Below are 27485 nucleotides of genomic sequence, written 5' to 3'. Positions count from 1 at the left end.
ATTGCCAATGTATCAAATATGAGCGGTCTCAAACTTGCCAAATTTTGTGGCCCTCTGCTTAACTAGTAGTAGTGTAATTGCAGACCTAATAGTTCAATATATTATAGCTAACTTGAATCCCACTAAACCACTGGTTCTTGAACTTTTTTCACTAAACCACCTCAGAAAAAATGCTCTCCTAGCCTAGTAGGCCTAAGTATTCATTAAAAACAAGGCAGAGGTTGTATTTAACAGGTATATTTAATATTTTGGCCACTGTACAATTTAGCACAGTTTGAACAGTAACACTGTGTTTGAATATCGGACAATAAAACACTACGTATTTTTCTGATCATAGGGTGCACCATAAGGCACACTGCCGATGTGCAGGTCTATTTTCATACAAAAGGCGTGTCGGATTATAAGGTGCAACAAAGGGGTCATATTATTTTTTCCCCCTAACCCACCAACAGTTATTGGTAGCAACATTTAGGCTTTTTCCTCACTATGTTATGTCTTTTTCTTGCTTTATTTATTTTGTTTGCTTTTATTCTGCGAGCCACACTTTGGACATTTCTGGGTTAACTCATTTGACACATTTGTTCACTTCCTGTTCCCCATTTGGACCACAGGGTAAAAGCATGAATAATAAACAACTGTTGTCATAAATAAATAGGTCCATAAGTTGTGATTCACATAAAGAAAAAAATTAAATTATCAAAGTATTGTGCACAGTATCCATTAACTACATTTAAAAATAATTGATTGTAATATAATTGTAATAAATGCACCAAATCATTAAATTATTTTATTAATTAAAGTTTGTTTCAGAGTTCTCTGTGTCATCATGCTCTCATGTTTGATGACTATAAAGTGTTTTATTCTCTTATATTTGCATAATTCTAAAACACTTTTACTGTGGTCTACATAAATTGTAATGGTGGACTACGGCACGGACCACAATTTACACATACACATCAGCAGGTACCAATAGGTAAGAAAAGTTGGTTTTGCATAATATGTCCAAACAAAATGTCAGGTAATGTCTCGTAATAGGTACCAAATTATGGTCCTTATAGACACACCATAATAATATGTATATGTCGAAGCACAGTACGTCTGACTATGGTAGCTGTAATGCTGTGACAATCCATCAAGCGGTGCGGCTTTGTATCTTACCAAAATCGTACTAAAACATTTTGACAGATTTTTGAGTGCCAGGTGCAATGTTCTATATTCTCAATGAAACAACGTTTTTGGTGTTGCTTGCTTACCTGTACTTGCTGGCGTCATTTATTGAACAGGCGTCAACCTGCAGTCCACACGTACCTCCTGCGTCTTACTGCCATCAACTGGTATAAGGTGCAACAAAGGGGTCATATTGTTGTTTTCCCCCTTAAAACACTTTACTATGGTCTACATAAATTGTAATTGTGGACTACGGCGCGGACTACAATTTACACATACACATCAGCAGGTACCAATAGGTAAGAAAAGTTGGTTTTGCATAAAATGTCGAAACAAAACGCCAGGTAATGTCTCCTAATTATGGACCTTATACATACACCATAATAATACCCATATGTCGAAGCACAGTACGTCTGACTAGGGTAGCCGTAATGCTGCGACAATCCATCAAGCGGTAGCTTACCAAAGTCGTAATAAAACATTTTGACAGATTTTCGAGTGCCGTGTGTAATGTTCTATATTCTCAATGAAACAAAGTTTTTGGTGTTGCTTGCTTACCTGTACTTGCTGGCGTCAACCTGCAGTCGACACGTATCTCCTGCGTGCGACTGCCATCAACTGGTCACAAAGTTGTAAGCATAACCAGAATGAATACGTACATTAGGCGCACCAGGTTTTAAGGCGCACTGGGGATTTTTCAGAAAATGCACGGATTTTAAGTGTGCCTTATGGTCCGAAAAATATGGTACTTTAATCAAGTGATTCTTTGGAGTACCACTAGATGGAGCCTGCGTCCCATTACTGGTCCACGTACCAGTTTGAGACACTAACTGGTACATAGCTCGGTTGGTAGAGTGGCCGTGCCAGCAACTTGAGGGTTCCAGGTTCGATATCCGTTTCCGCCATCCTAGTCACTGCCGTTGTGTCCTTGGGCAAGACACTATACCCACCTGCTCCCAGTGCCAACCACATTGGTTTAAATGTAACTTAGATATTGGGTTTCACTATGTAAAGCGCTTTGAGTCACTAGAGAAAAAGCGCTATATAAATATAATTCACTTCACTTCACTAACTACAATGACAGTGTAACACCAAAGTTACAGCACAACAAACATTGGACAACACAAAGAGCAACTTGCGTTAAGCAAGCTGAGGTGAATACTTCATGAGGCCCTCAAGTCGAAGACTCCGGATTTATATTTAATTCACATTTTCAGCATATATAATTATAACAAATATTTAACATTTGTAGGTGTCAGAAACAAATGAATAGGATTAACACTGTTTCCTATGGGGGAAAAAAGCCCTTTGAAACAGATGAACAAAAACTGAGGTACCGCTGTGCTAGGAAATATTTTCCAGTCAAAGCCATACAATAATGATGTTATTGCTAATAACTCTTCCAAGATAAGCTTTCCCTAATACATTTAGATTTTAATTTAGCACACTTACAGATGTCTGCGGGGTATAAAAAATTAATTACATGACTTGTCCTATATTGTGGACTTCAACTATTCAATGCATGCAACTTAGTTTCCTTTTGCAGCATCGCTGTCAATCACTACATGATGTGTACGCACTGTCAATCACTACATAATGTGTATGTGCTGTCAATCACTACATGTGTACGCGCTGTCAATCACTACATGATGTGTCGTGCTGTCAATCACTACATGATGTGTAGTGATTGTTGGATCGCTAGAGTGTCAATGTCTCACACTGTGGGATAAAGCTGTGGATGTTTCCTGATTGTGCAGCACAACTTAAATGTCACAGGATGATGAGTGAAGGGGTGTACTGTACATGAACTGGGAAAAACTTATTTTCTAAATAAACTTAAATTTATATGTAAGAAAAAGGCTGTTTGGTTTGGCATTAAATATGTATTTATTGAATACAGACTTGAGGGGAAAAATAAAATGTCAACACTTGCAGGTTCATTTAAAAAGCAGACTTGATTATTTATTTAAAAAGCAGCCTTAATTCTTTTTTTTTAAAGTAGACTTAATTCTGCACTTAAAAAGCAAACATTTTATTTCGAAAGCAGACTTAATTATTCATTTTAAAAGCAGACATATTTCGTTTAAAAAGCAGGCTTAATTATTCATTTAAAAAGCAGACATTTCATTTAAAAAGCAGACTTAATTCATTTTAAAAAGCAGACATCTCATTTTAAAAAGCAGACTTAATTCTTAATTTTAAAAACAGACTTAATTCATTTAAAAATATTTTATTCCTCATTTAAAAAGCAGACATATTTCATTTAAAAAGCAGACTTAATTATTCATTTAAAAAGCAGACTTAATTCTTCATTTAAAAAGCAGACATTTCATTTAAAAAGCAGACTTAATTAATTTAAAAAGCAGCCTTAATTCATTGAAAAGGCGGACTTAATTCTTCATTTAAAAAGCAGACATATTTTATTTATGAAGCAGACTTAAATCTTCATTTAAAAAGCAGACATATTTCATTTAAAAAGCAGACTTAATTCTTCATTTAAAAGGCAGACATATTTCATTTATAAAGACTTAATTCTTCATTTAAAAAGCAGACATGTTTCATTTAAAAAGCAGACTTACATAATTCATTTAATAAGCAGACATATTTAATATAAAAATACTTAATTCTTTATTTAAAAAGCAGACATATTTATTTTAAAAAGCAGACATATTTCATTTAAAAAGCAGACATTTCATTTATAAAGACTTCATTCTTTATTTAAAAAGCAGACATATTTCTTTTAAAAAGCAGACATATTTCATTTATAAAGAATTCTTTATTTAAAAAGCAGTCATATTTCATTTAAAAAGCAGACATATTTCATTTATAAAGAATTATTTATTTAAAAAGCAGTCATATTTCATTTAAAAAGCAGACATATTTAATTTATAAAGAATTATTTATTTAAAAAGCAGACATATTTAATTTAAAAAGCAGACATAATTCCTCATTTACAAAGCAGACATAATATTTCATTTAAAAAGCAGACAATTCTTCGTAAGACAATAAAAGTGTTTTGATGTCAGCTGCTCATGTCCACGCTATTCGAGGTTGACTGTGAATCTGCAAAGGAGATAAGAATGTAACCATTGAAAACTATACTACACATGTATTTACCGTTGGCTGGTATCCTGCGTGTCGCATCCACTGCTGGTCTTTCCTCAGCGGCTCCTTGTGGACAAGATAAGCACTTCTGTTTTCTTTCTCTTCCTCCTCTATCCTGCACTGCTCTTCAAGCTGCTGCTCCACCTGCAGGGCGTGAACACAAACGGCATTAAATCCAGACGGTGTACACAAGCCAGCCTCTCTTCATTCACTCCAAAAACCTGAAAGTTGTCTTGGTTCTCGTCCTGGCGTCCGAACTCCTTTAGCTCCTCCAGCTCCCGGATCATCTCGTCTCGTTTCTTCAAGGACTCTAACTGAGCCTTGCGGTTGATCTGCATCTTCAGCGCCAGCATCTTCCGCCTCTCTGCCAGCACCTTTTGAAAGACAAAAACATCATTGTTCATATTGACTTATTCCCTGGCTCAAGTTTTTAGATAAAAGTGCACCTCGTGCATGAGCATCTCTCTGGCTTTTCTCTCCCTCTCCCACGTCGCTTCCCGTTGCTCCCACACGTATTGAGCTTCCTCTCTAAGGAACGCATATTAAAATACTCTTCTTTTAGAGGATCCCTCTTTCCCAGAGCGAGAGCTGCCGTCTCACCTGTGTAGGAAGTCAAACTCGGCCTCCCGCTCTCTCTCCAGCTGAAGCTGCTCCTCGATGACACGCTTCATCCAGGCGGCGTCGGCGAAGACCCTCTCTCTCCTCGCCGTCACCGCCCTCACTTCCTCATTCTGCTGCTGCTCTCCTTGCAGCAAGGCCGCCAGGAGCCTGAGGTCCACTTCCTGGGAGGTACAACGCTATTAAGGACTCATTTCATCCACTTCATTCAAAACTACATTAGGCCTCCTTAGTGATGAAAACCGGACACGCTCAAAAAAGTGTTTTTATGTATTTGTATTGTTTTTTTAAATGTTTTATGATCTTTTTGTAAAGGCACCCAACATTTTTTATGATGGAAAAAACACAAAATATGCATAATTTCCAAACAAGAGTTGCAAAGTGGAATACTTTAGATGAGGTAATTACAGCCTTAATAATTCATAACAACACTGACTTTGATGCCCTATTATTATTGGAACAATGACCGTATTTTCCCCAAAAACTCTTACCGTACTATCTCTACTAAGCCGAAAAACAGACACTTTGAAAAATGCATCGTATGTATGTAATTTTTTGTAAGTTTCAACGCTTTAATTGTTTTTAACAGCTTTAGACCTATCATAAAGTTTTTATATATTTGTAAAGTTTTGTTTGTTTTATGCTGTCTTGTTAAGAAAAAAATTATTAGTCTTTTTTTAGGTCAACAATTCATAACAACGCTGACTTTGATGCCTTATTATTTTTGGAACACCGACCGTATTTTCCCCAAAACTCCCACTATCTCTACTTAGCCGGAAAACAGACACGTTAAAAAATGTATTATAAGTAGGGTTTTTTTTTTACTTTCAATGCTGTAAATGTTTTAACAGCTTTAGACCTATCATAGATATAAGGTTTTTATATATTTGTAATATTTTTTAATGTTTTATGCTCTTTTTGTAAAGAAAAAAAATATTACAGCCTTTAATATATCAATAATTCTTAACACTGACTTTGATGCCTTATTTTTGGATCAATGACCATATTTTTCCAAAAACTCCCACAATCTCTGCTTAGCCGAAAAACAGACACGTTAAAAAATGTATTATAAGTAGGTAAAAAAAAATGTTTTTGTAACTTTAAACGCTTTAAATGTTTAACAGCTTCAAACCTACCATAGATATAAAGTTTTTATATATTTGAAATGTTTTTTTTTTATGTTATGCTGTTTTTGTAAAGAAAATTATTACAGCCTTTTTTATGTCAATAATTCATAAAAACTCAATACTATGCCTCCTTGCCAAAAAATGGATTTGATGTTTTTTTTGTTAAAAAAAAAAAAGAACTATTTTTATCATAGGAAAAAAACAAAATATGCAATATTTTTCTAAAATGAGTGAAATATTTCAGATTAGGTTCCAGCAGAGTCGAGTATACAGAGAGTTAGGAAAACTTGGTTTCAAGCGATCTCTTCAATGATTGGTCAAAAGGCCCTCACGTGAGTACAGGGCGCCATGTTACGTACCAATTTAAAGCCGCAGCTAAGCGACACTGCACTTCCTCATTATACATTTATTTTAGTGTTTGCTATGTGAACATGGCCTGTTGCGCGGCGTGGGGATGAGCTACTTGCAAAAAATGCGGGAAGCAGTTCCATACGTTCTCCAAAACCCAGTAAGGAAAAAAAATATGGGAATTGAAGGTTTGCCGGGAAAACTGGAGAGACAACAACAGTTTCTTGTGCAAAGAGCGAGCATACATACACATGGAAACGTGCTATATCTCACTCTCAGTAACAGAGAATTAATACCCTTTGCCTGACAAAACTTTGATTCAAAATTGCACCTTTTCTGCATGTGTCACCAATAATCCAAACTAATAAATAATGCAGTAAAAAGCAGCGTTAGTTCAGTATTCAAGTTAATATGGTGATAATGAAATCAGGAAGCCATGACTCCATCCATCCATCCATCCATCCATCCATCTTCTTCCGCTTATCCGAGGTCGGGTCGCGGGGGCAGCAGCCTAAGCAGAGAAGCCCAGACTTCCCTCTCCCCAGCCACTTCGTCCAGCTCTTCCCGGGGGATCCCGAGGCGTTCCCAGGCCAGACGGGAGACATAGTCTTCCCAACGTGTCCTGGGTCTTCCCCGTGGCCTCCTACCGGTCGGACGTGCCCTAAACACCTCCCTAGGGAGGCGTTCGGGTGGCATCCTGACCAGATGCCCGAACCACCTCAACTGGCTCCTCTCGATGTGGAGGAGCCAGGAAGCCATGACTCGCCACAGCAAAACTTATGAAAAATATTTAAAAAATGTAAAAGCAAAGGCATATAAAGAGCAGTGATTACAAATATTACATTGGAGGCAAACACCAAAGTACACAACAGTAATAATTTCTCCGTAATTGTTGGTCCAAAGACAATGAAGATTTTGAAAAAATTGGGGTAATACGTTTATTTTTGGTGGCTGTGTATTTTCTGACATACTGGTCACTAAACACAGCATAAATGTAGGGACAGAGTGCATCAAACACAGCCACAAAATTGCCCCAAAATTATTATTGAAATTTTATTGTAAGTTTATGAGCTGGAGTATATGTGGTACTATATTTAGTCTGTGAATCTGTCAAATTAATACAATCAATTAGCAAAAGCGATGCGATGGAGTGACGTTAGTCAGCGACTAGAGATCTGTCAGAGGATACTATCTTGCTTCAGAGAAACTTTATTGATTATTATATTAAATACATTGTTCACTTTGAGTGGATTAATATTCGCCTGTGGTTACTGGATCACTAAGAGTGCGGTTGATGAAGCATGTTCACTTCAAATTGACAATAACTCTTATTAGCTTGCGTGACTTGAGGAGGAAATATTTTTGTGCTACACTCTTTTGTGGTGTTGCTACCTTTTTTGTGATTATTCCAAGCTGTTTATCAGATTCTATGCGTAGCAGTGTCACGTAAAGTGAATGTGACGGTGTGCCATAATTACAACAGTCAGCTGGATTAAAAAAAACAAAGATAGATGGATCATTTTTCCAGCATCTTTAACGGTCCTCCTAGACAAATTTATAAGCGGTACCAAAAAATACCTGTACTAGGTATACAGTACATGCCTACCCAGGAGGAGGACGAAGAGAGCACTTAATGACTTCTCTGGTAGGATACTTACTGTATGTTGTGTTACAGGCACTGTGTTACCGGTACATTTGAATGAACACAAGTGCCTGTGTAAATAGTTAATGTTTCAATGTGGACACCTGCAGCTTACAGACCTGTGCGGCCAATATACCTGTATATACAAAATACAATTAAGTGGGTGCGGCTTAATAATGGTAATATGATAATACTGAATTAGGGAAACACATCTGTAGCAAGTATTCATAAATACTGTATTTTCCAGACTATAAGGAGCAAAGAATTATGAGGAGCACGGTTGATGACATGTCTATTTTCATACACAAAGCTTACCGGATTATAAGGCGCATTAAAAGGTTCATATTATGATTTTTTTCCTAAATTTAAAACACTTCCTTATGCTCTACATAATATGTAATGGTGTTTTTTTTGGTCAAATGTTGCATAGGTTATGCTTTACAGATCGTCCTCCAGCCGCTTTCTGACCATTTCTTAAGATTGCACCGTTTGGTGGGCGGTCTTATTTAAATGGCTCCACTTCTACTACGTCTTCTCTTCTCCCTGTCATCTTTTGTTGTAGTTTTTAGCGCTTCCATAGCGTCTTCTACTGACAGATTAAGTCCGAACTATACACTAAACTGTAATAAAAATGGCAACAGGGGAGGATGAATGCCCCACAACAAGAGGCTAGAGAAAAAGAAGGAGCTTATTGACTATGGCGCTGTCAAGCCAAATTTCTTCCCCCTACAAAACCTCCCCCCCATTTATTTCCGTGGTCATGTTTCCTCTTACGTCATTGACAGCGATCGATAGCACTTCGGCTTTGACTGCCCGTCGCTGGAAGGATACTTCGTCTTTGACAGCTGCTGGAATCTGAAGAAATCCATTATTGTTTTTTTTTTGTACAGGCGCGAAACAGGACAGTCGCATGCCGGTTAAGGACCCCCGGCAACTTTGTGATTTTATTGGACGCAGCCCCGGAAGTAAATGGGGGGGGGGGGTTGTAGGGGGGAAGAAATTTGGCGTGACAGTGCGGACTACAATGGTGGACGCGTGCACATTTTCGGGACTTATGCAAATCCCAAATACACAACAGCAGGTACCAATAGGTAAGAAAAGTTGGTTTTGCGTAATAGATCGAAACAAAACACCAGATATGTGCCCTAATAGGTGCAAGTTTGGGTCCTTATCCACACACCCGTATGTTGAAGCACAGTACGTCTGACTACGGTAGCCGTAATGCTCCGACAATCCATCAAGCGGCACGGCTTCGTAGCTTACAAAAGTCATACTAAAACATTTTGACAGAGTCTCTAAAAGCAGTGTGTAACATTCTGTATTCTCAATGAAACAAAGCTTTGGTGTTGCTTGCTTACCGGTACTTGCTAACAACATTTATTGAACAAGCGTCAGCCTGCAGTCCACATTTATCTCTTATGTGTGACTGCTATCTACTGGTCACCCTTATTACACCACGTACCACAACCAAAATTAATACATACATAAGGTGCACCGGTTTATAAGGCGCATTGTCGATTTTTGAGAAAATGAAAGGACTTCAAGTGCGCCTTATAGTCTGAAAAATAGAGTACTTTCTTCCGGCACATACTGGTGTTGATAGTTCACAAAATGGCTTTTATTAAAAAACAGGGACGCACTCACCAGTTCTTCTTGCACTTGCTGGGCTCTCCTCCTAAGCTGAAAGCGATACTGTCGGATGAGGAAATTCCTAAATGGAGATCAGTTCAGAGATCTTAGAGTCCATCCACTCAACAGAAAGTTTCCGCTCCTTCTAAAGAGATTTTCTTACCGCATCGCATCCTTTTTTCGTCCTTCCTCTATTTTCCTCCTCTCTGCCTCGATCTTCCCCACATCCCACAGCTGCACTTGCAAGGACTCTTCCTCCTTCCTTAGACAAGTGGCCTTGGAGGAACAACACAAATGTAAGTGTAGTGTCATTTTTTTTTTAGTATTGCTCCTTTTGACTTGTATCTGATTACCTCCTCTTCCTTTAGCCGCAGCTCTTCCATCAGTTTGCGAAGGTTTTCCGCTCGCTGAATCTCCTCGGCTCTCCTGTTTTCCTCCTCTTGTTCGATTTTCTCCACAGATTCTCTTCGGATCCTCTCATAATTGTTTTGCATATCCTCCTGCTCCACATATTCTCTTCGGGTCCTCTCATAATTGTTTTGCGTGTCCTCCTGCTCCACCACGTCTTGCTGTGCATTTGGAGACATGAAAACTTTGTCAACTACGCAATAAACCAGTGATTCTCAAACTGTGGTACGTGAACCCCTAGTCAGGGCCGCCATTAGTGGTACGCGGGATCCATCTAGTGGTACGCCAAAGAACCGCTTGATTAAAGTACAGGGTTTTATTTTCCTATGTTCAAACAGAGTTACTGTTCAAACTGTGTGTAATGTTACAGTGGCCAAAAATAATATATATACTTATTAGATAAAACCCCTGCCTTGTTTTTAATGAATTATTAGGCCTACTACGTTACTGTATGTGGGTCAGTATGGTTGAGAGCCAAGTTTTTTCTGATATAGTACTAAATTTGAGAACCACTGCACTAAACTTGCTAATATTTTAGACTTGAAACTGAGTGACTGACAAAGAAAAAAAGGTAAGAAAATGACCAATAAAAAAAACAATATTACAGTAGGTCCAAGTGAATAATTCTGACACAAGTATATGGAAATACAGAAAAAAGAAAAAGCATTGTTTATCACAGTCCAATCGTCCATGCTCCCACTGTCCATTACGAAATCACAGTGCTGGTTTAGGCTACCTGTTGCGGTACCGGTTTGGTTCTCTTCCAGTGCTCCTTCAGCAGCTCCTGTGCCAGCTAAATGTACAACACAGTGAATTAAATAAGCCCATCAAACAAGCAGCAAGGATATAATTTGAAGCATTATCTACCTTTTTCCTTCTCTCCATTGATATGCCTTGCCCTTTCTCCACTTTCAGCTCCTTTAGCTCAGCGTTCAGTTGTTTTTGTTCCTCTTCGAGCATGTGCCTGAGTCGTTCCCTGCGCTCCTCCAGACAATTGATGTTTTCCTCCTCCAGCCTGTCTCTACAATATGCCGACATACTGACAGAGCACAGACATGACTCGTTTGGCCCTGCGGCCTCAATGCTTGAAAATGTGTCGTCTACTCATAAAGATACAGAGGACGAGGGATGGATATAATTTAACCGAATCGGCACTTTAAAAAATGGAAACCATCAAATGTATTTAAAAAAATATATAAAATAAAATGCCTTTTAGTTTTTATGGAATTTTGTGACATTCAAGTTGAACAAACGAGTAATCTAAATATATCCGTTATATGAATTAAATAACTAAATAATACAGTAAATTAAAAAAATAGTAAAATAATCTTACAACAGACTGTTAAACTTATTGCAGCAATAAAGACTATGTAAAATGTACAAAAAAACCTTGCTTGAGTTGTAATGTTTGATACTCATAATTCCGTGTTACAATGTGTTACAATAAGGGCAGCTGTAACTGCAGTGTGGCCCACAGTGAAAAGGAGTTTGACACCATAACTAGATGAAGCAATTCCTGAAGGAATTGCGTGTGAATGCTCCAATGCTGAAGTTGAACTGAAATGCTAACAGAATGTAGTATGAATGTAAGAATAGTTGGAATGGTTTCAATCGGTTGAAAAATGAGGAAATTGTGGAAGTTTGAAAAATTGACAATTCATTTTGAATGGGGGAAATGAAAAAAACATTTGGAATTATGGGAAATCCTGGAATTTTTTTTAGAATCGTTGAAGTAGAGCACACAATTCCCGAACAGGCTGCATATTTTGAAGTTGGAACTGTTTAAATCAGATGAAAAATGTGGAAGTTGTGGAACTTTGAAGAATGTCCCATTGATTTCAATGTGGGATCTGAGCCGAGGATGTCGTTGTGGCTTGTGCAGCCCTTTGAGACACTCGTGATTTAGGGCCATATAAATAAACTTTGATTGATTGATTGAATTTCCCCAAAATTTGGCAATTTTGAGAAAAGCGGGAATTTTTATGAAAATGATTTGAATGAAATTTTAATTGTCTGAATGAGTTGGGCAGCACGGTGGAAGAGGGGTTAGTGCATGTGCCTCACAATACGAAGGTCCTGAGTAGTCCTGGGTTCAATCCCGGGCTCGGGATCTTTCTGTGTGGAGTTTGCATGTTCTTCCCGTGACTGCGTGGGTTCCCTCCGGGTACTCCGGCTTCCTCCCACCTCCAAAAACATGCACCTGGGGATAGGTTGATTGGCAACACTAAATTGGCCCTAGTGTGTGAATGTGAGTGTGAATGTTGTCTGTCTATCTGTGTTGGCCCTGTGATGAGGTGGAGACTTGTCCAGGGTGTACCCCGCCTTCCGCCCGAATGCAGCTGACATAGGCTCCAGCACCCCCCGCGGCCCCAAAAGGGACAAGCGGTAGAAAATGGATGGATGAATGAGTTGGTGTTGGAATTTTTCAAAATGGTCGGAAAATGTTGAAGTAGTGGCATGTGGTATTGAGAAATGGTATTACGGAATTCCTGGATTTTCTGTAAAACCGGGAATTTTTCCAGTTAAAAAAACAACTGTTTTTTTGTCCTAATTAAGAGGCACTAGAACGGTTAAAATGTGTTTAAAATATGTGAAGGGAGTAGTCGCCAGAAAAAACGGTGGAAATGGGGCTTTGGAAAACCATGAATTCTGGGAAATCCTGGAATTTTTTTCAACTTGGAAAAAGGGTAGTTTGAATTTCCAGGACAGTGCAATGTGTTGAAAGTGGAATTGTATGAATACGTTGAAAAATGTGGAAATGGTGGAAGTTTGAAAAATGGCCAATTCATTTTGAAAGGGAAACATTTCCCGGAAAACCTGGAATTCTGGGAAATTTTGGAATTTGTCAAGGGAAAGCCAGAGATTCCCGAATACGCTGAACAGTTTGAAGTAGGAACGGTTTGAATGTGGAAGGTAGAGCGCGCCAAAATCTGGAGAATAAGAAGAAAATTATACGTGTGAATGCTTTGGAGCATTCACACAATAAAAGTGAGCAGCGTGTTGTAAATGGCCCCCGAGCTAGACTTTGGACACCACTGGTTTGTAGGCTAAAAATCTATTAAAAACACATTGACGTGTTCTTCTCAAGGTTGCACTGCTGCATGTGTGTACCTCTGGTCGAAGGATTCCCTGGAGGTCCAGTGATGGTGCAAATGATTGCGGAAAGTCTGCTCCCTGAAGTATTTGGCATAGATGTCCAGCTTCTCCTGTCTGCGGCATTGTTGCTCCTTCTTCCACGCTAGCCTTATACCAAAAGATTGTTTGCGATGGGGAATATAGGCGTTGAGGGTCGGTAGAGCCATGGTCCTGCAAGTTAAAATGATTCATTAAACAACTATTGCCAGGACATAAACCACCAATCCATATGACGTACATGTGTGTTTAAAAACGCCGACCGTTAGCCTTGCACACCATCAACAAAGGACGTGTTTAGCTAAAAAAGTTCGGTGTTTGAGTGATATTCATACCGTGGTTTTTAGATTAGTTTTATTTTTTAAAATAAGAAAGGAATAACTTTATATATTTAAAAAAAAAAAGTTTGAAGTTACCAAATCGTGTCTGGTTACCGCAGTTAAGTCACTTGAACCACTTCCTGGTAACTCTCACGCTACGGAAACTCGAAATGGCCAAAACAGTTGTTTAAAAGGCAATTTGTCCTAAACAACTATAGCAAAGTAACAGTTCCTTCTGCGAAAACCTACAGCACATTTCAAAATAATATATTGAAAATGTCTAAATAACTTTTTAATTGGTTGTAAAAGTAAACACATGCAGTTATGTGTGGTGTTGTGTTACGTTGTCCGATTGTTTGTGTGCACAGTAGCCGAGAGAGTGAAGAGAGAGAGAGCGGCTGGGATAGTGACGTCATTGTGGGCGTGGTATTTATGCCAGATACTTGTGTTGTTTTGGGTGTGGTTACGGCGGGTAGTTACCGATCTCGCACAATAAAGCAACGGATCACGGATCACCTCCTCGTCCTCTTTATAACGTCTACAAAGACGTTACACATGGTGTCAGAAGTGGACGACGTGACAGCGCCTGAGAATGAAGGAGGAGGTGACAGGTGGACATTGCTAATAATGACTAACCAAAATAAACATTGGCCTTGCTTCAGAGCAGGTTGTGTGCCTCAAGCAGCCGGGAAACTCGCTTCCGGTCACATGTTGTAAACAAAGATGGCAGTGCCCATGGTAACCGCCAGCACGCGAATACGCCAAAATACTCCCGCAGAGTGGATTGTGAGTAACAACGTTTTGGTTTTAATATATGCAGTAATAAACCCTGTAACTGCCATTTACTCACCATTGTTGATATCATTTACAAGAGGTGCAATACCCCAAACTAGAGATGCCGATAAATGCTTTAAAATGTAATATCGGAAATTATCGGTATCGTTTTCAAAGTTATCGGTATCAGTTTCAAAAAGTAAAATTTATTACTTTTTAAAACGCCGCTGTGTACACAGACATAGGGAGAAGTACAGAGCGCCAATAAACCTTAAAGGCACTGCCTTTGCGTGCCGGCCCAGTCACACAATATCGGCTTTTCACACAGACAAGTGAATGCAAGGCATACTTGGTCAACAGCCATACAGGTCACACTGAGGGTGGTCGTATAAACAACTTGAACACTGTTACAAATATGCGCCACACTCTGAACCCACACCAAACAAGAATGACAAACACATTTCGGGAAAACATCCACACCGTAACACATACTTGCCAACCTTGAGACCTCCAATATCGGGAGGTGGGGGGTAGGGGGTGGGGGTGGGGTGGGCGGGGGGCGTGGTTGGGGGCGTGGTTATTTTCAGCTAGAATTCACCAATTTGAGTATTTCATATATATATATATATATATATATATATATATATATATATATATATATATATATATATATATATATTTATTCTAGCTATATATATATATATATATATATATATATATATATATATATATATATATTTATTTTATTTACATAAAAGAAATACTTGGATTTCAGTGTTCCGGTGGCTATCCATTAGAATGGCAGTATTGTCCTGTTTAACTTCTCCGTTCATGATGAGTATATAATTTCGGCCACCGTGTTCAATGGAGAAGTCTGTTCTACATATTTACAGGCAACATACACCTTCCCCTTCGAACTGTCCTGGATGAACTGAAATTCTTGTTTCCATTCGTTTTGGAACTTGCAAGCGTATTTCTTCATCTTGCTCGTCGACGGCGTCGCCATGTCTGTAATTTCCTCGTTCTTCTGCTTCGTCTCCTTGTTGTGTGCGCAGTTGTGCACTCTACTCTCTAAAAGCCCTAGATGTTATGATGTCATTGGGCAGGCAAGCTGTTTATATTGTGGGAAAGCGGACGTGAGAACAGGCTGTCCCCACTCAGTCTCAGGTCCGCATTGAGCTGGAGGGGGCGTGGCCTCCAGCTCCGGCTGAATACCGGGAGTTTGTCGGGAGAAAATCTCTGCCGGGAGGTTGTCGGGAGAGGCGCTGAATACCGGGTCTCCCGCTAAAAACGGGAGGGTTGGCAAGTATGCCGTAACACAACATAAACACAACAGAACAAATACCCAGAACCCCTTGCAGCACTAACTCCCGGGACGCTACAATATACACCCCCGGCCCCCACCTCGACCCCGCCCACTTCAACCTCCTCATGCTCTCTCAGGGAGAGCACGTCCCAAATTCCAAGCTGCTGTTTTGAGGCATGTTAAAAAAAATAATGCACTTTGTGACTTCAATAATAAATATGGCAGTGCCATGTTGGCATTTTTTTTCCATAACTTGAGTTGATTTATTTTGGAAAACCTTGTTACATTGTTTAATGCATCCAGCGGGGCATCACAAGAAAATTAGGCATAATAATGCTAAACTCTAAGAGAACTTTCTTAGGTGCAAAAATTATGACTAATGTGGTGTATTTTTATTTGCACTTTAATTGTATTGACAGTTTAGCTAAACATATTCAATAATAAATTAGTTTTTGTAGTTTAGTAAAACATAAATGTATTTTTCATCGGTTATTCATGAGTCCCTTCTTAAGCAGGATATTTGGTTGGTACAGTATTTATTTTTCTAATCAGCCTGACCAAAGCCTAAGGTTTATGTGGGAAATTATTTGTGATTAACACATGGTTTCATATCATTTGACAAGGTTGTGAACAGTAAGCAGGTTAGATGTAATTATTGACCACAATTAAAATCAAAAGTAAGATAACAAATACATTGTTAATATTTGAGCAGGCCCTGAGCCCCTATGTCGTGGAAAAGTTGGGCCCCGGGGTCAAAAAGGTTAAGAACCCCTGGTCTAAGGTACACAGAAAAAACTTCAATCTGTGATTTTTAAAATTAATTACGAGTTATATGTTATGGTTCAAACACCTGCCGCCTCTCACTCTGCTATGCGCTCCGCTGAGCGCGCCTCGGGACACGCCCACGGGCGTTCCTCTCCTGCGGCAGCCGCGCAGAGGCTGCAATCGTTCTGCAATCAACACACCTGACGCTGATGAGAATCCTGCCTTCATAAGCCAGCGCGTCCTGCGTTCCAGTGCCAGAACATAGCTACTTGTACCAGCACAGTAAGCCTAGCTTCCTTGCTCATGTGCTTCCTCGCTCTTTGTGTTTCCCCTCCGTTTGTGCTCATTGTGTCTTGTCCTGTGTTGTCATCCAGCAGCCCTTCGCCATCCTCTGGTTTCGAGCTGTGTGTCTCGTCTCTCTGGATCCTCTCCGGACTCCCTGTTGTCTTCCTGGATCTCGACCTCACGCCTGCCCCCGGACAACGACGCCCCGCTCCAGCCCCTGACCTCCTGCCTGTCCCTGGACCTCCGAACCTGCCTTGCCCTTTCTGGACCTCTGCCCCGATCCCAGTGGGATCATCCCACTACGCACCTTCAACACCACCCGGTAACACTCCACATATAATCGCTACACATTGTCACACCGTACATTTGGATTAGTCACACACGTCATTTATATATTTTAATAAACACGCTACAAGCTAACGACTTCCCTGCCTCCGTGCCGTTTCCTTCTCCCACTGTACCATTACATTATCCATGGAAAATGCAAATAACCTGGATTAAATGTTTTAATTGTTTAACAGCCCTAAAAATACATATTGTATTGATTTTGAAAATGAAAATGATTAAAAAGGCCCCTGCATCTAAAATATTGGGCACTTGGCATAGCTGAGCATCAATATATCAACAGAGCCATTTTTTGTATAATACTGTATATTCAAGTGCATGTCTATTAAAATGTACAGTTTTGTGTACTGTTTATATTTTCATTTATCTGGTGGCACCCTAGAAATTCTCAAGACTGAAATAGGGCCACATACAACATTTTGTTCAGGGCTACAATAGCCCAGACAACCAAAAGTGCTGACACATCAGCGGTAATATGCAATATAATAAATAAACACGTTGGAAGCTGCGGTGTACTGTAGGCCTACCGTATACATCAACATGTGATGTGGGCCCACTCAAACTAAATGAATCATTCAAGCAGTAGAATTTGTAATGTGGTTTTCACAATAAGACTTGACTATTGTTGGTGTTATCAGTTGTCAGGTGAGTGTGTGCGCACGCGCCAGTGTGCGTATGTGTGTGTGTGTGTCCGCTTTGACTGTGTGTCAGCCAGTCTGCTGGAGGTCATTCTAAGTGTAACAGTCTGTCAGCATCACCTCTGAGTGGAGTCAAATACTGTTGAAGACAAGAAGAAGCCATGGCTCTGCTACTGGAGCACCAGTTCAGGCCACTGCCAGCTGACAGACAAGTGGAAACCAGGCCTTTTCTTGAGGCTGTGTCATACCTTCCTCCTTTCTTTGGTGAGTAATGCCTCCTTGCAAACCTGTTGTGCAAAGTAGAGTATTATAACAAGTATTCTTTAATGTCTGAATATAAGAATAGTAATACTGTAATATCAAGCGTGCGTGCCATGTATTTTTCCCCCATTTAAGTGCCTCTGACTGGTGTAATAGCAATGAATTACATGTTTTCTAATTGCTTGTCAAGCCTTCTCTAAATAGACATGCTTTGATCTAATGCTAAACACTTTAGATCACCTACTTCACCAGACAGTCCCCCCATTGTTTTATCATGCATAATTTAATAGACTGCCCTGGATTTGAAAAAAATTGATTAGTACGGTGTTGTGTTCCGCTTGCCCATTCACCAGTGCCAGGGCATCTTTGTGCCACTTCATTCTGTATTAATATGCCAAAGGTTATTGCCATGTGAAACCTTTTAGAGGAACCAAATCTGATGTCCATATTAAACGCTTTTCTCCTTGTCCCCCATTGTTTTTTCCTGCCCTAGAAATCTCTTGGCCGTGACACATTACAGGCCCGCTCGGCCGTAAAATGAGGATGTGACTGGCAATGCGTTGGACTTTCCCTTTTGTTTGGCAGCCCTTTGTTGTGCTCTTGTCATGGCAAATTGCACATTTTTTACACGTTCCTTTGCCACGCGTCCACGCGATAATATGGATCCTGCGCAGTAAAATGCCTCCAATGCAGAAGAAAAGAGATGTCATGAGCAGGAAAGCGCCGACGGGGCCTGAAGTCTTTCCGTGGGTCAAGTGGAAGTCACGTGGGGTCCAGATATCTCATTGTTCACTTTACTGACATCAAATACTCCCCCTGTCTAGTTGCCTAATTACAAAAACACCTACTGATAATACTGTGCTAATGAGGCGGTCAAAACAGACAGGGAAGTAGAGGTTCTGTTTTTCCATTTAAAGTAATGCTTACTTCAAAAAAATGACCTCAGATTATAATGTAAAAATAAATGGTATCTCAGTCATCTACATTTTACCCTAAAAATAAAAATGGTAACATTCGTAACAGTGGTGCACTGTTAAAAAACATATATTTTACAGCAAAAAACCAAAAAAAACAAAAAACCTGCCAGCTCAGTTAATATAAGTTTACTGTAAAAATATAAGTGGTACTGTATTGTTTTCTAACTACAGTCATGTACTGTAAAAATGACTGTAGAGCCATCCATCCATTTTCAACCGCTTGTCCCTCTCGGGATATTACAGTTAAAAAAAATAGCAGCTCAGACGCCTATATTTTACCCCCCAAAAAGTGGTACCGTTTTTTGCTTTACAGTAATATACTGTAATAACAACAGCCATAGAGCTTACATTACAAACAACTGGCAACTGAGTAGCCAGAATTGTACCGTAAAAATAAAAGTGCTATATTTTATCAATGTTCAGTAAAGACTGTAAAAACAACAAGAGTAGATTTTAAGGTAAAAAAAAAAAAGGCAGCTCTTTTACCCTAAAAATAAAAGTTGTGAGTTTTTTTCGGTGTAAATAATGCACTGTAAAAATGACGACCGTAGATTTTATGGTAAAAAAATGGCAACCCACTCACCAGAATATTACCCTAAAAGTGGTACCGCCTTTCCATTTACAGTTATACTCCGTAAAAATTATGACCGTAGAGCAGGGGTGTCAAACTCGTTTTCATTGAGGGCCACATCGCAGTCATGGCTGCCATTAGAGGGCCGCTTTTAACAGGGAATCATTTACGAATTTGCTTATGCATTTTATTATTAAATATATTTTTTTACGTACACTGTAAAAAAAGGAAAAAAACAACCGTAGATTTTACAGTAAAAAAAAAGGCAGCGTAGTCGGCAACATTTTATAGTAAAAACAGTGGTAGTTTTTTTAAATTTCCGGTTTTAATTGAATAGGCTGGAAAAAAACATCGTAATTTTTACATAATATCTATTGTCCTTTTTACAGTGTACAATTTTATGGATAACTTGCTTTGAAACCATAAGTCAAGCAGATATTGATTTTTATTTTAACAAATAAAAATGTGTGGAAACTATGGTAATATATTATTTGTTGCAATATTGCATAATATTAACATTTAAAATGTATGCAATTTCATGCAGTGCATATATATATATATATATATATATATATATATATATATATATATATATATATATATATATATAGTCAAAATGGAAATAACAAATACATTTAGTACAAAAAGATCAGGTACTTCATTGATGCATATTTTCCTAGGCGTTCGCAGGCCATATCAAATGATATGACGGGCCAGATCTGGCCCCTGGGCCTTGAGTTTGATACCTGTGCCGTAGAGGGTAGAAATTTAACTGGCAGTTTAGTCACAGTTTGTAAAACTGATTTTCCATTTACAGTCATCCATCGCCACATCACGGTCCGAATATTGGGGCTTTTTAAAAATTTCTTAAAGCTTATTCTAAATTTTTTGGGACCTAAATTAGGCATTTTCAAGTATATAAATGGATAAATAAACTAAAAATACCAATACTACATTAGTATTTACAATCTACAATGTATTCTTATAAGTTTGTATTATAGATGTTTTTTTTTCACCTTAGGTAAGGTAAGGAAAAAAAACCCTTTAATTCATACATCATTATTTGATCATTTATATATTACAATTTTACTTACTCAATGATTTTATTTGTGTTATTTTATTATTTTTATTAGTATTATTAGCTATTTACACTTTGTCAACTCCTTTCTCTCCCATTATAAAATGGTAACATTCAAACAAAGGAAGTAAACTATCAGTGAATGACTAGTTATAGAAAAAGAGTAGAATTAGGGATGTCCGATAATGGCTTTTTGCCGATATCCGATATTCCGATATTGTCCAACTCTTTAATTACCGATAATGATATCAACCGATACCGATATCAACCGATACTGATATATACAGTCGTGAAATTAACACCTTATTATGCCTAATTTGGACAACCAGGTATGGTGAAGATAATGTCCTTTTTTAAAAAATTAATAAAATAAAATAAGATAAATAAATTAAAAACATTTTCTTGAATAAAAAAGAAAGTAAAACAATATAAAAACAGTTACGTAGAAACTAGTAATTAATGAAAATGAGTAAAATTAACTGTTAAAGGTTAGTACTATTAGTGGACCAGCAGCATGCACAATCATATCCGTCAGTCTACCCCAGGGCAGCTGTGGCTACAAATGTAGCTTACCACCACCAGGAGTGAATGAATGATGGGTTCCCACTTCTCTGTGAGTGCTTTGAGTATCTAACAATAGAAAAGCGCGATAGAAAATCGAATCCATTATTATTATTATTATCTGGACTGTATCCCTTGCAGACTGTATTGATACATATTGATATATAATGTAGGAACCAGAATGATAATAACAGAAGGTAACAACCCTTTTGTGTGAATGAGTGTGAATGAGTGTAAATGGGGGAGGGAGGTTTTTTGGGTTGGTGCACTAATTGTAAGTGTATCTTGTGTTTTTTATGTTCATTTAATAAAAAATAAAAAAACGATACCGATAATAAAAAACCTGATACCGATAATTTCTGATATTACATTTTAAAGCATTTATCGGCCGATAAGGACATCTCTAAGTAGAATTAATTTGTTAAGCATGTTCAAAATAAATAAAACAATGATCCTGAACAATTATCTATCTATCATACAAGCTCTCTAAAGTTATGGATCAAATGTGTTCCCAGACTGCCTTGGCCCAACAATCTTTGCTCCCATCAAAGCCGACATATTAGGGAATGTTACAGTAAGTGCCGCTATACACTTTTCTTGTATGTATTGAAATTTCTTTTGAAGTTTGAAAGACTTCCTGTGGTGTGTTAAAACGTATGTTCTATAGAAAATCAAGGCGGTCTATGACACCAATCCAGGACGCTTCAGGACCCTTCAGCAAATCCTGGAGGTGGAGAAGGACATGCATGGATCGCAGTGGCCCAACGTCGGAGCCACATTGGCGCTCATGTGGCTGAAAAGGTTTTAGAAAGGTCTACGGTATTTTGATCATTTGAATGAAGTGTATACTCATCATCCCCTCGCCTGTGCCAAGGGGTCTTCGCTTTATCCAAGTGTTCCTGCAGAGCCTGCTTGATGGTGAAAAAGATGAAAACAACCCAAACCTCATTCGAGCCAACGTGACCAAAGCGTATGAGTTGACCCTGAAGCGATACCACAGCTGGTGGGTTCAGCAGCTTTTTAGGGTAAGTTCCCACACTTTATAATGATACAAATAATATAAAAATGGATCTAATCACTGACCAAACACTGATTATACTTGGTACTGTCGATATTTGTATCAATCCGGTTAGTATTGTATCCTCCTACGGTATGTAGTGTAGCATGTTTAGCTATTCCTCATGCTCCAGTGATAATGATACTTGTAAGAAACGTCGTTAATTTCCCATACATAGGCGAGGATTGCGCACTTAGAAGTGGCTTCGCACTGTGGAGGGTTGTTGCTAGCGAAGACGCTACATTCCCTCGAGGACACGTCGTTTACTTGTCGCCGTCAAATTTGCGGAACACAATTAGAATGTGTCATCAACAGCATTATCACGATATGACGGCAGTATCAAAAGCTGTTTTTGATTTTCACAAAATATATTTTTTTCTCGTTATTGTTTACAAACTTAGACATTTTGTTAATTTATTTTTCACTATTAACTTTATTATACATTTTGAATGTAATAAAAGGGAATAAAGACATTATATAGTTTATATTGTTACACGGCCATCCTGTGTTTTTGTCGGATTACAGTTGTGATCAAAACTGGAATCATAAAGGACCCTAAAAATGTTAAGTATGAACATTGTTGTGACCAATACTGCCCTGTAATTACTTGGTATTGGATCGATATCTAAATTTGTAGTATAGCCCAAAACTAATGTAAAATATCCAAACCAGAGTAGAATAAGTGCTTATTACTTCACAACAGATGTGTAGATGGAGCCGTGTTACAGCAGAAAATAACTACCGTATTTTTCGGAGTATAAGTCGCTCCGGAGTATAAGTCGCACCGGCCGAAATTGCATAATAAAGAAGGAAAAAAACATATATAAGTCGCACTAGAGTATTAGTCACATTTTTGGGGAAATTTATTTGATAAAACCCAACACCAAGAATAGACATTTGAAAGGCAATTTAAAATAAATAAAGAATTGTGAACAACAGGCTGAATAAGTGTACGTTATATGACGCATAAATAACCAACTGAGAACGTGCCTGGTATGTTAACGTAACATATCATGGTAAGAGTCATTCAAATAACTATAACATATAGAACATGCTATACGTTTACCAAACAATCTGTCACTCCTAATCGCTAAATCGATGAAATCGTATACGTCTAGTCTCTTACGTGAATGAGCTAAATAATATTATTTGATATTTTACAGTAATGTGTTTATAATTTCACACATAAGTCGCTCCTGAGTATAAGTTGCACCCCCGGCCAAACTATGAAACAAACTGCGACTTATAGTCAGAAAAATACAGTAATTGTTAACAGTAAATTATCAAGGAGATTATTAATAGCTTTGAGAAAATGATACAACCGAAAATGAGGGAATATGTTACTGCATACATCAGCAGCTAAATTAGGAGCCTTTGTAATATGTTTTGAAATTGTTCTATTATCATTTATATACTGAATAATAAATCGTGATGTATATCGTTATTGCAGGAGGATGCAATATGTATTACGATATAGATTTTAGGCCACATTTTTTAAGCAGATTCTACAGCATGTTTGCCCTAAAATATGCATTTTTAAGCATACAAATGGGGAAAAAAACCAAAAAGCACCAATACGACAGTAGTATTGGCCACTGGATTTGACCAAACCTATTTGGTCACGCTCTTCAGTATCATGGCCACTGATTGGCTCAGCCTCAGACAGCATGAATATATTGGATTAAAGAGAGTGTAAATGTGACTAAAGGGTGTCATTTCATGTCTATGTGGCTCTCATAATGTTGAAAAATGTATTTAGAAGGTCGTAAACATCCACCCATCCATTTTCTACCGCTTGTCCCTTTCGGGGTCGCGGGGGTTGCTGGAGCCTATCTCAGCTGCTTTCGGGCAGAAGGCAGGGTACACCCTGGACAAGTCGCCACCTCATCACAGGGCAAGGTCGTAAACAGTTTTTTTATATTCTAGCTATGAAAATATTTGATTTATAATTAATGATTCCTACTTCGAAGAAATGTAATAATTGCGGTCATGTCTGGAACTAAATATTAGAGATAAACGAGAGATAAATAAAGATTTGGCGCCATTTATCGGTCTACAAATACTTTTGAATTAATCAAAATAGGAATACTGCATAAACATTTTTATAATATCTAAATATCAAATGCCATCCAATAGTTTTGTGCAACCTTTTCAATTAAAGTTGACATTCTACACGTCAATCACATGATGATTTTTGTAATTTTAGATCTACTGTGACAGTGTTTAAAGTCAAACCCATATGGAAAATGAATACAGGGTCTGTTGTTGTGTTGCTGAATTTACCTTACCTTGCTTTTAGGCAGCTCTCTTTGCCGCTCCGTACAAGTCGGACTTCCTGAAGGCGCTCTCCAAAGGCCGGGATGTCAAGGAAGAAGAATGTCTGGAGAAAGTAAAAAAATTCCTGATCAACTTCTCTGCCACAGTCGATGTTATTTATGAGCTGTATAACAAAATGAACGCTGATCTTGACTGCAGAGTGTGACTGCAGGGGAGAAAAGCACATTTGTGCAATATCTAATAATATATCTTATTATTAATGCATTAATATTATTTTTGCACTATGCAAAATGGCTCCCGGGCCGCACTTTCCACACCCTTGCTTTAAACTGACCCTTGTGCTCAACTAAAGTTTTGCAAATGTATATATTGTACTCCTGCAAAATCACTCAATGTATACATTAAGACAAAATATATTCTATCATACTGAAATTGCCTGTGCAGAACAAATCAGAACTACACGCAGCATGAGACAGATGTTTTGATATATTAATTAGGTTTCATCATCCGCTTTTACCAATGATTTATATATTACACAAGGCTGCTGAATGAGTAGACAGTTAAGTGTGTGCATCAATATGTGTTTCAAAATATTGTAACTACTAAATTTTGTCTTATACAAGTGACTATATCGACTGATACTGTATGATAGCTAATAAATGAGAGAATACACCATGTGTTAAGCATGCACACATCTGTTCAAAGTCTTCTTGATATGTCCCGGGTGAGCAAGGCACTTTTTTAAGATGTTGATGATATTTTTACTTTTATAGTGTTTTATTTGGTTTTAGCTGAGATATTTATTGAGTCAATCTTATTTGTTTTTATTGTGGTTATTATTTTAATCCAGTTCATTTTCTTTTAACCACATATTTTTATGTCTCAATTTTATTTTAGGTTTTTGTTTCTGTGCCTTTTATTTTGTTTTTTATTCATCATTTTGTACATTACTTTGGTCCATTGGAATTTTTAAAAAGTGCTCCACAAATAAAGTCGACTGTTCAGAGTCGCCATCAAGCGGTCATTTACGGTACCGCATCTCTAACTTCCTCGTTAGCTGGAATTTAAAAGGCAAGTTAGTCGTGAGAAACTCACTCCGCCCTAAATCACCGAAAGAACTGTTCAGATGGACTTTTCCATCGTTTGGGGCGTTTTTTCTTTTAGCAGAAACACTTTCTTTCAACCGAATAATTTTACCTTTGGAAAGGTCAACACTGTGGAGAGTGCATGGTAAAGAAGAACCGGGGAGATTAAGAAATACAACAGATTAAGGTAAAGTGTACATTTTCCTCTTTGCTCTTATTAATACGATCAACAATATATAAACTTGATTTTAGTTACCGATATAAAAATCATAATTTCCAGTTTGCTAATGTTTACATGACAAGTGATTTAAAATCAAAATGTTATTTAACATTAAACTGTAATGTGGCGTTATTATGAGTTACTGAGATATCACATCACTAGAGCATGAAATGTTGAAGTGTTCCAGTCAAAATGTCACTAATAGGGACAAAATTAGTATTTTTTTAAATTTAGAAAGCTGGAGCAAAACGTGATGCTTATTACTTAATCTTTTGTAAAAAGTTTATCATCGTCATCATCTGTGTCTGTTCACTGTGACATGTGAAATGAAGTGTAATGGCATGATGATCCAGTGAATGTGTGTGAGTCATGGCCAGGGGGGTAGCACCAATATCTGGGCCCCCCATACACACCCACTTAATATGTTTACAAGCACTAAAAAAACAAATTGTGGCATGGATTTGGTTGAAACCAGTTTTTTTTAGACACATGTAAAACCTTAAATAGGTTTTTGACTTATTAAAGATGGATTAATCACCTAAATCAGGGATCCCCAAACTTTTTGACTCAGGGTGCCGAATTGGGTTAAATTTTTTTGGGAGGGACAAGCGGTAGAAAATGTATATATATATATATATATATATATATATATATATATATATATATATATATATATATATATATATATATATATATATATATATGATGTCACGTTATTGATGGGAAAATGCATTTTTAGACAATATGCTAGGAGACACAGAGAGTAACAAGCGATAGAAAATGGATTAGAAAGGACAGATTTTAAAAAATAATGATAAAATTAAAAAAAAAAAGTTTAATCTGGCGGGCGTATCCAGCCCGCGGGCCGTAGTTTGGGGACTACTGACCTAAATAATAATTTATAGTAAATACTATGTTTTTTTTTTTACATATACAGTACAGGCCAAAAGTTTAGACACACCTTCTCATTCAATGCTTTTTCTTTATTTTCATGACTATTTACATTGTAGATTGTCACTGAGGGCATCAAAACTATGACACCCGTGAAGTTAAACCATTTCGGTTGACTACCTCTTGAAGCTCATCGAGAGCATGCCAAGAGTGTGCAAAGCAGTAATCAGAGCAAAAGGTGGCTATTTTGAAGAAACTAGAATATAAAACATGTTTTCAGTTATTTCACCTTTTTTGTTAAGTACATAACTCCACATGTGTTCATTCATCGTTTTGATGCCTTCAGTGACAATCTACAATGTAAATAGTCATGAAAATAAAGAAAACCCATTGAATGAGGTGTGTCCAAACTTTTGGCCTGTACTGTAGATGCCAACAAATCCAATATAAAGATGCCAGAATATGAATTTAAATAATCATATAATCTGTCAGTAGTCACTTAATTATGATTATACAGTAAATCTGTCAAGTTTTTCTGTATTTCTTGTACAGTAGAGACGATCTGAATGACGTAGTATCATCAGGAATTGTGCATATCATTCACAATCCCTATGTAAGACAAGAACACATATGTTTTTCTTTTTTTATGCATTCTAAGTCATAAAATATGGCCAGTAAGAGGTGGCTAACAATGCAGCTAATGTGAGTACACCAATTGGCCTACAAAGCCCTCCAAAGAAACATCTGAAAACCGCCAATAATACTCAATTTACATTAGCGATATTGTTATTATAAGTGCTAACAAAGACAATCTATCTTTAGCGGCGAACTAACTAGCTTATGCAGCTATATTGACATGTTGAGCCAGTAAGAATTTGCGTCGCCTCTGAGCTGGTGA

At 37.8% G+C, this 27485-nt stretch overlaps 3 protein-coding genes across 6 annotated transcripts in view; 2 read left to right on the top strand and 1 right to left on the bottom strand.

Annotated features, from left to right (window-relative positions):
* Positions 1-4003: 4003 nt before the first annotated feature.
* On the bottom strand, positions 4004-24486 carry tchp (trichoplein, keratin filament binding). 4 transcript variants are annotated; one of them, XM_062051272.1, is made up of 13 exons: positions 24403-24486; positions 17730-17896; positions 13156-13350; positions 10912-11083; positions 10781-10837; positions 9990-10205; positions 9800-9912; positions 9652-9718; positions 4873-5054; positions 4719-4800; positions 4494-4646; positions 4285-4416; positions 4004-4230 (listed from the first exon to the last, which is right to left on the bottom strand). In XM_062051272.1, exons 3-13 carry the CDS (start codon positions 13344-13346, stop codon positions 4198-4200), a joined length of 1398 nt encoding a protein of 465 aa, XP_061907256.1. In that variant the 5' UTR covers positions 13347-13350; positions 17730-17896; positions 24403-24486; the 3' UTR covers positions 4004-4197. The 4 variants fall into 4 exon arrangements, with proteins under 4 accessions (XP_061907256.1, XP_061907257.1, XP_061907254.1 ...); XM_062051273.1 differs by lacking the exons at positions 17730-17896; positions 24403-24486 and adding an exon at positions 13512-13773; XM_062051270.1 differs by lacking the exons at positions 17730-17896; positions 24403-24486 and adding an exon at positions 13418-13769.
* On the top strand, positions 17663-25079 carry gltpa (glycolipid transfer protein a). The gene is made up of 5 exons (XM_062051274.1): positions 17663-17873; positions 21573-21631; positions 21725-21858; positions 21932-22082; positions 24414-25079. Exons 1-5 carry the CDS (start codon positions 17771-17773, stop codon positions 24594-24596), a joined length of 630 nt encoding a protein of 209 aa, XP_061907258.1. The 5' UTR covers positions 17663-17770; the 3' UTR covers positions 24597-25079.
* An 11-nt stretch (positions 25080-25090) lies between these two features.
* Positions 25091-27485, top strand: part of trpv4 (transient receptor potential cation channel, subfamily V, member 4) — a 30819-nt gene continuing 28424 nt past the window's right edge. The window contains exon 1 of the mRNA XM_062051265.1: positions 25091-25663. The gene's annotated coding sequence lies outside the window, so the exon portion shown is untranslated. The remainder of the gene's footprint in view (positions 25664-27485) is intronic.

The sequence above is a fragment of the Entelurus aequoreus genome, linkage group LG06, assembly GCF_033978785.1.
Source record: "Entelurus aequoreus isolate RoL-2023_Sb linkage group LG06, RoL_Eaeq_v1.1, whole genome shotgun sequence".
In the NCBI taxonomy this organism is placed as follows: Eukaryota; Metazoa; Chordata; class Actinopteri; order Syngnathiformes; family Syngnathidae; genus Entelurus; species Entelurus aequoreus.
Note: the sequence above shows the minus strand (reverse complement) of the source record. Positions and strands in the feature narration are given on the sequence as shown.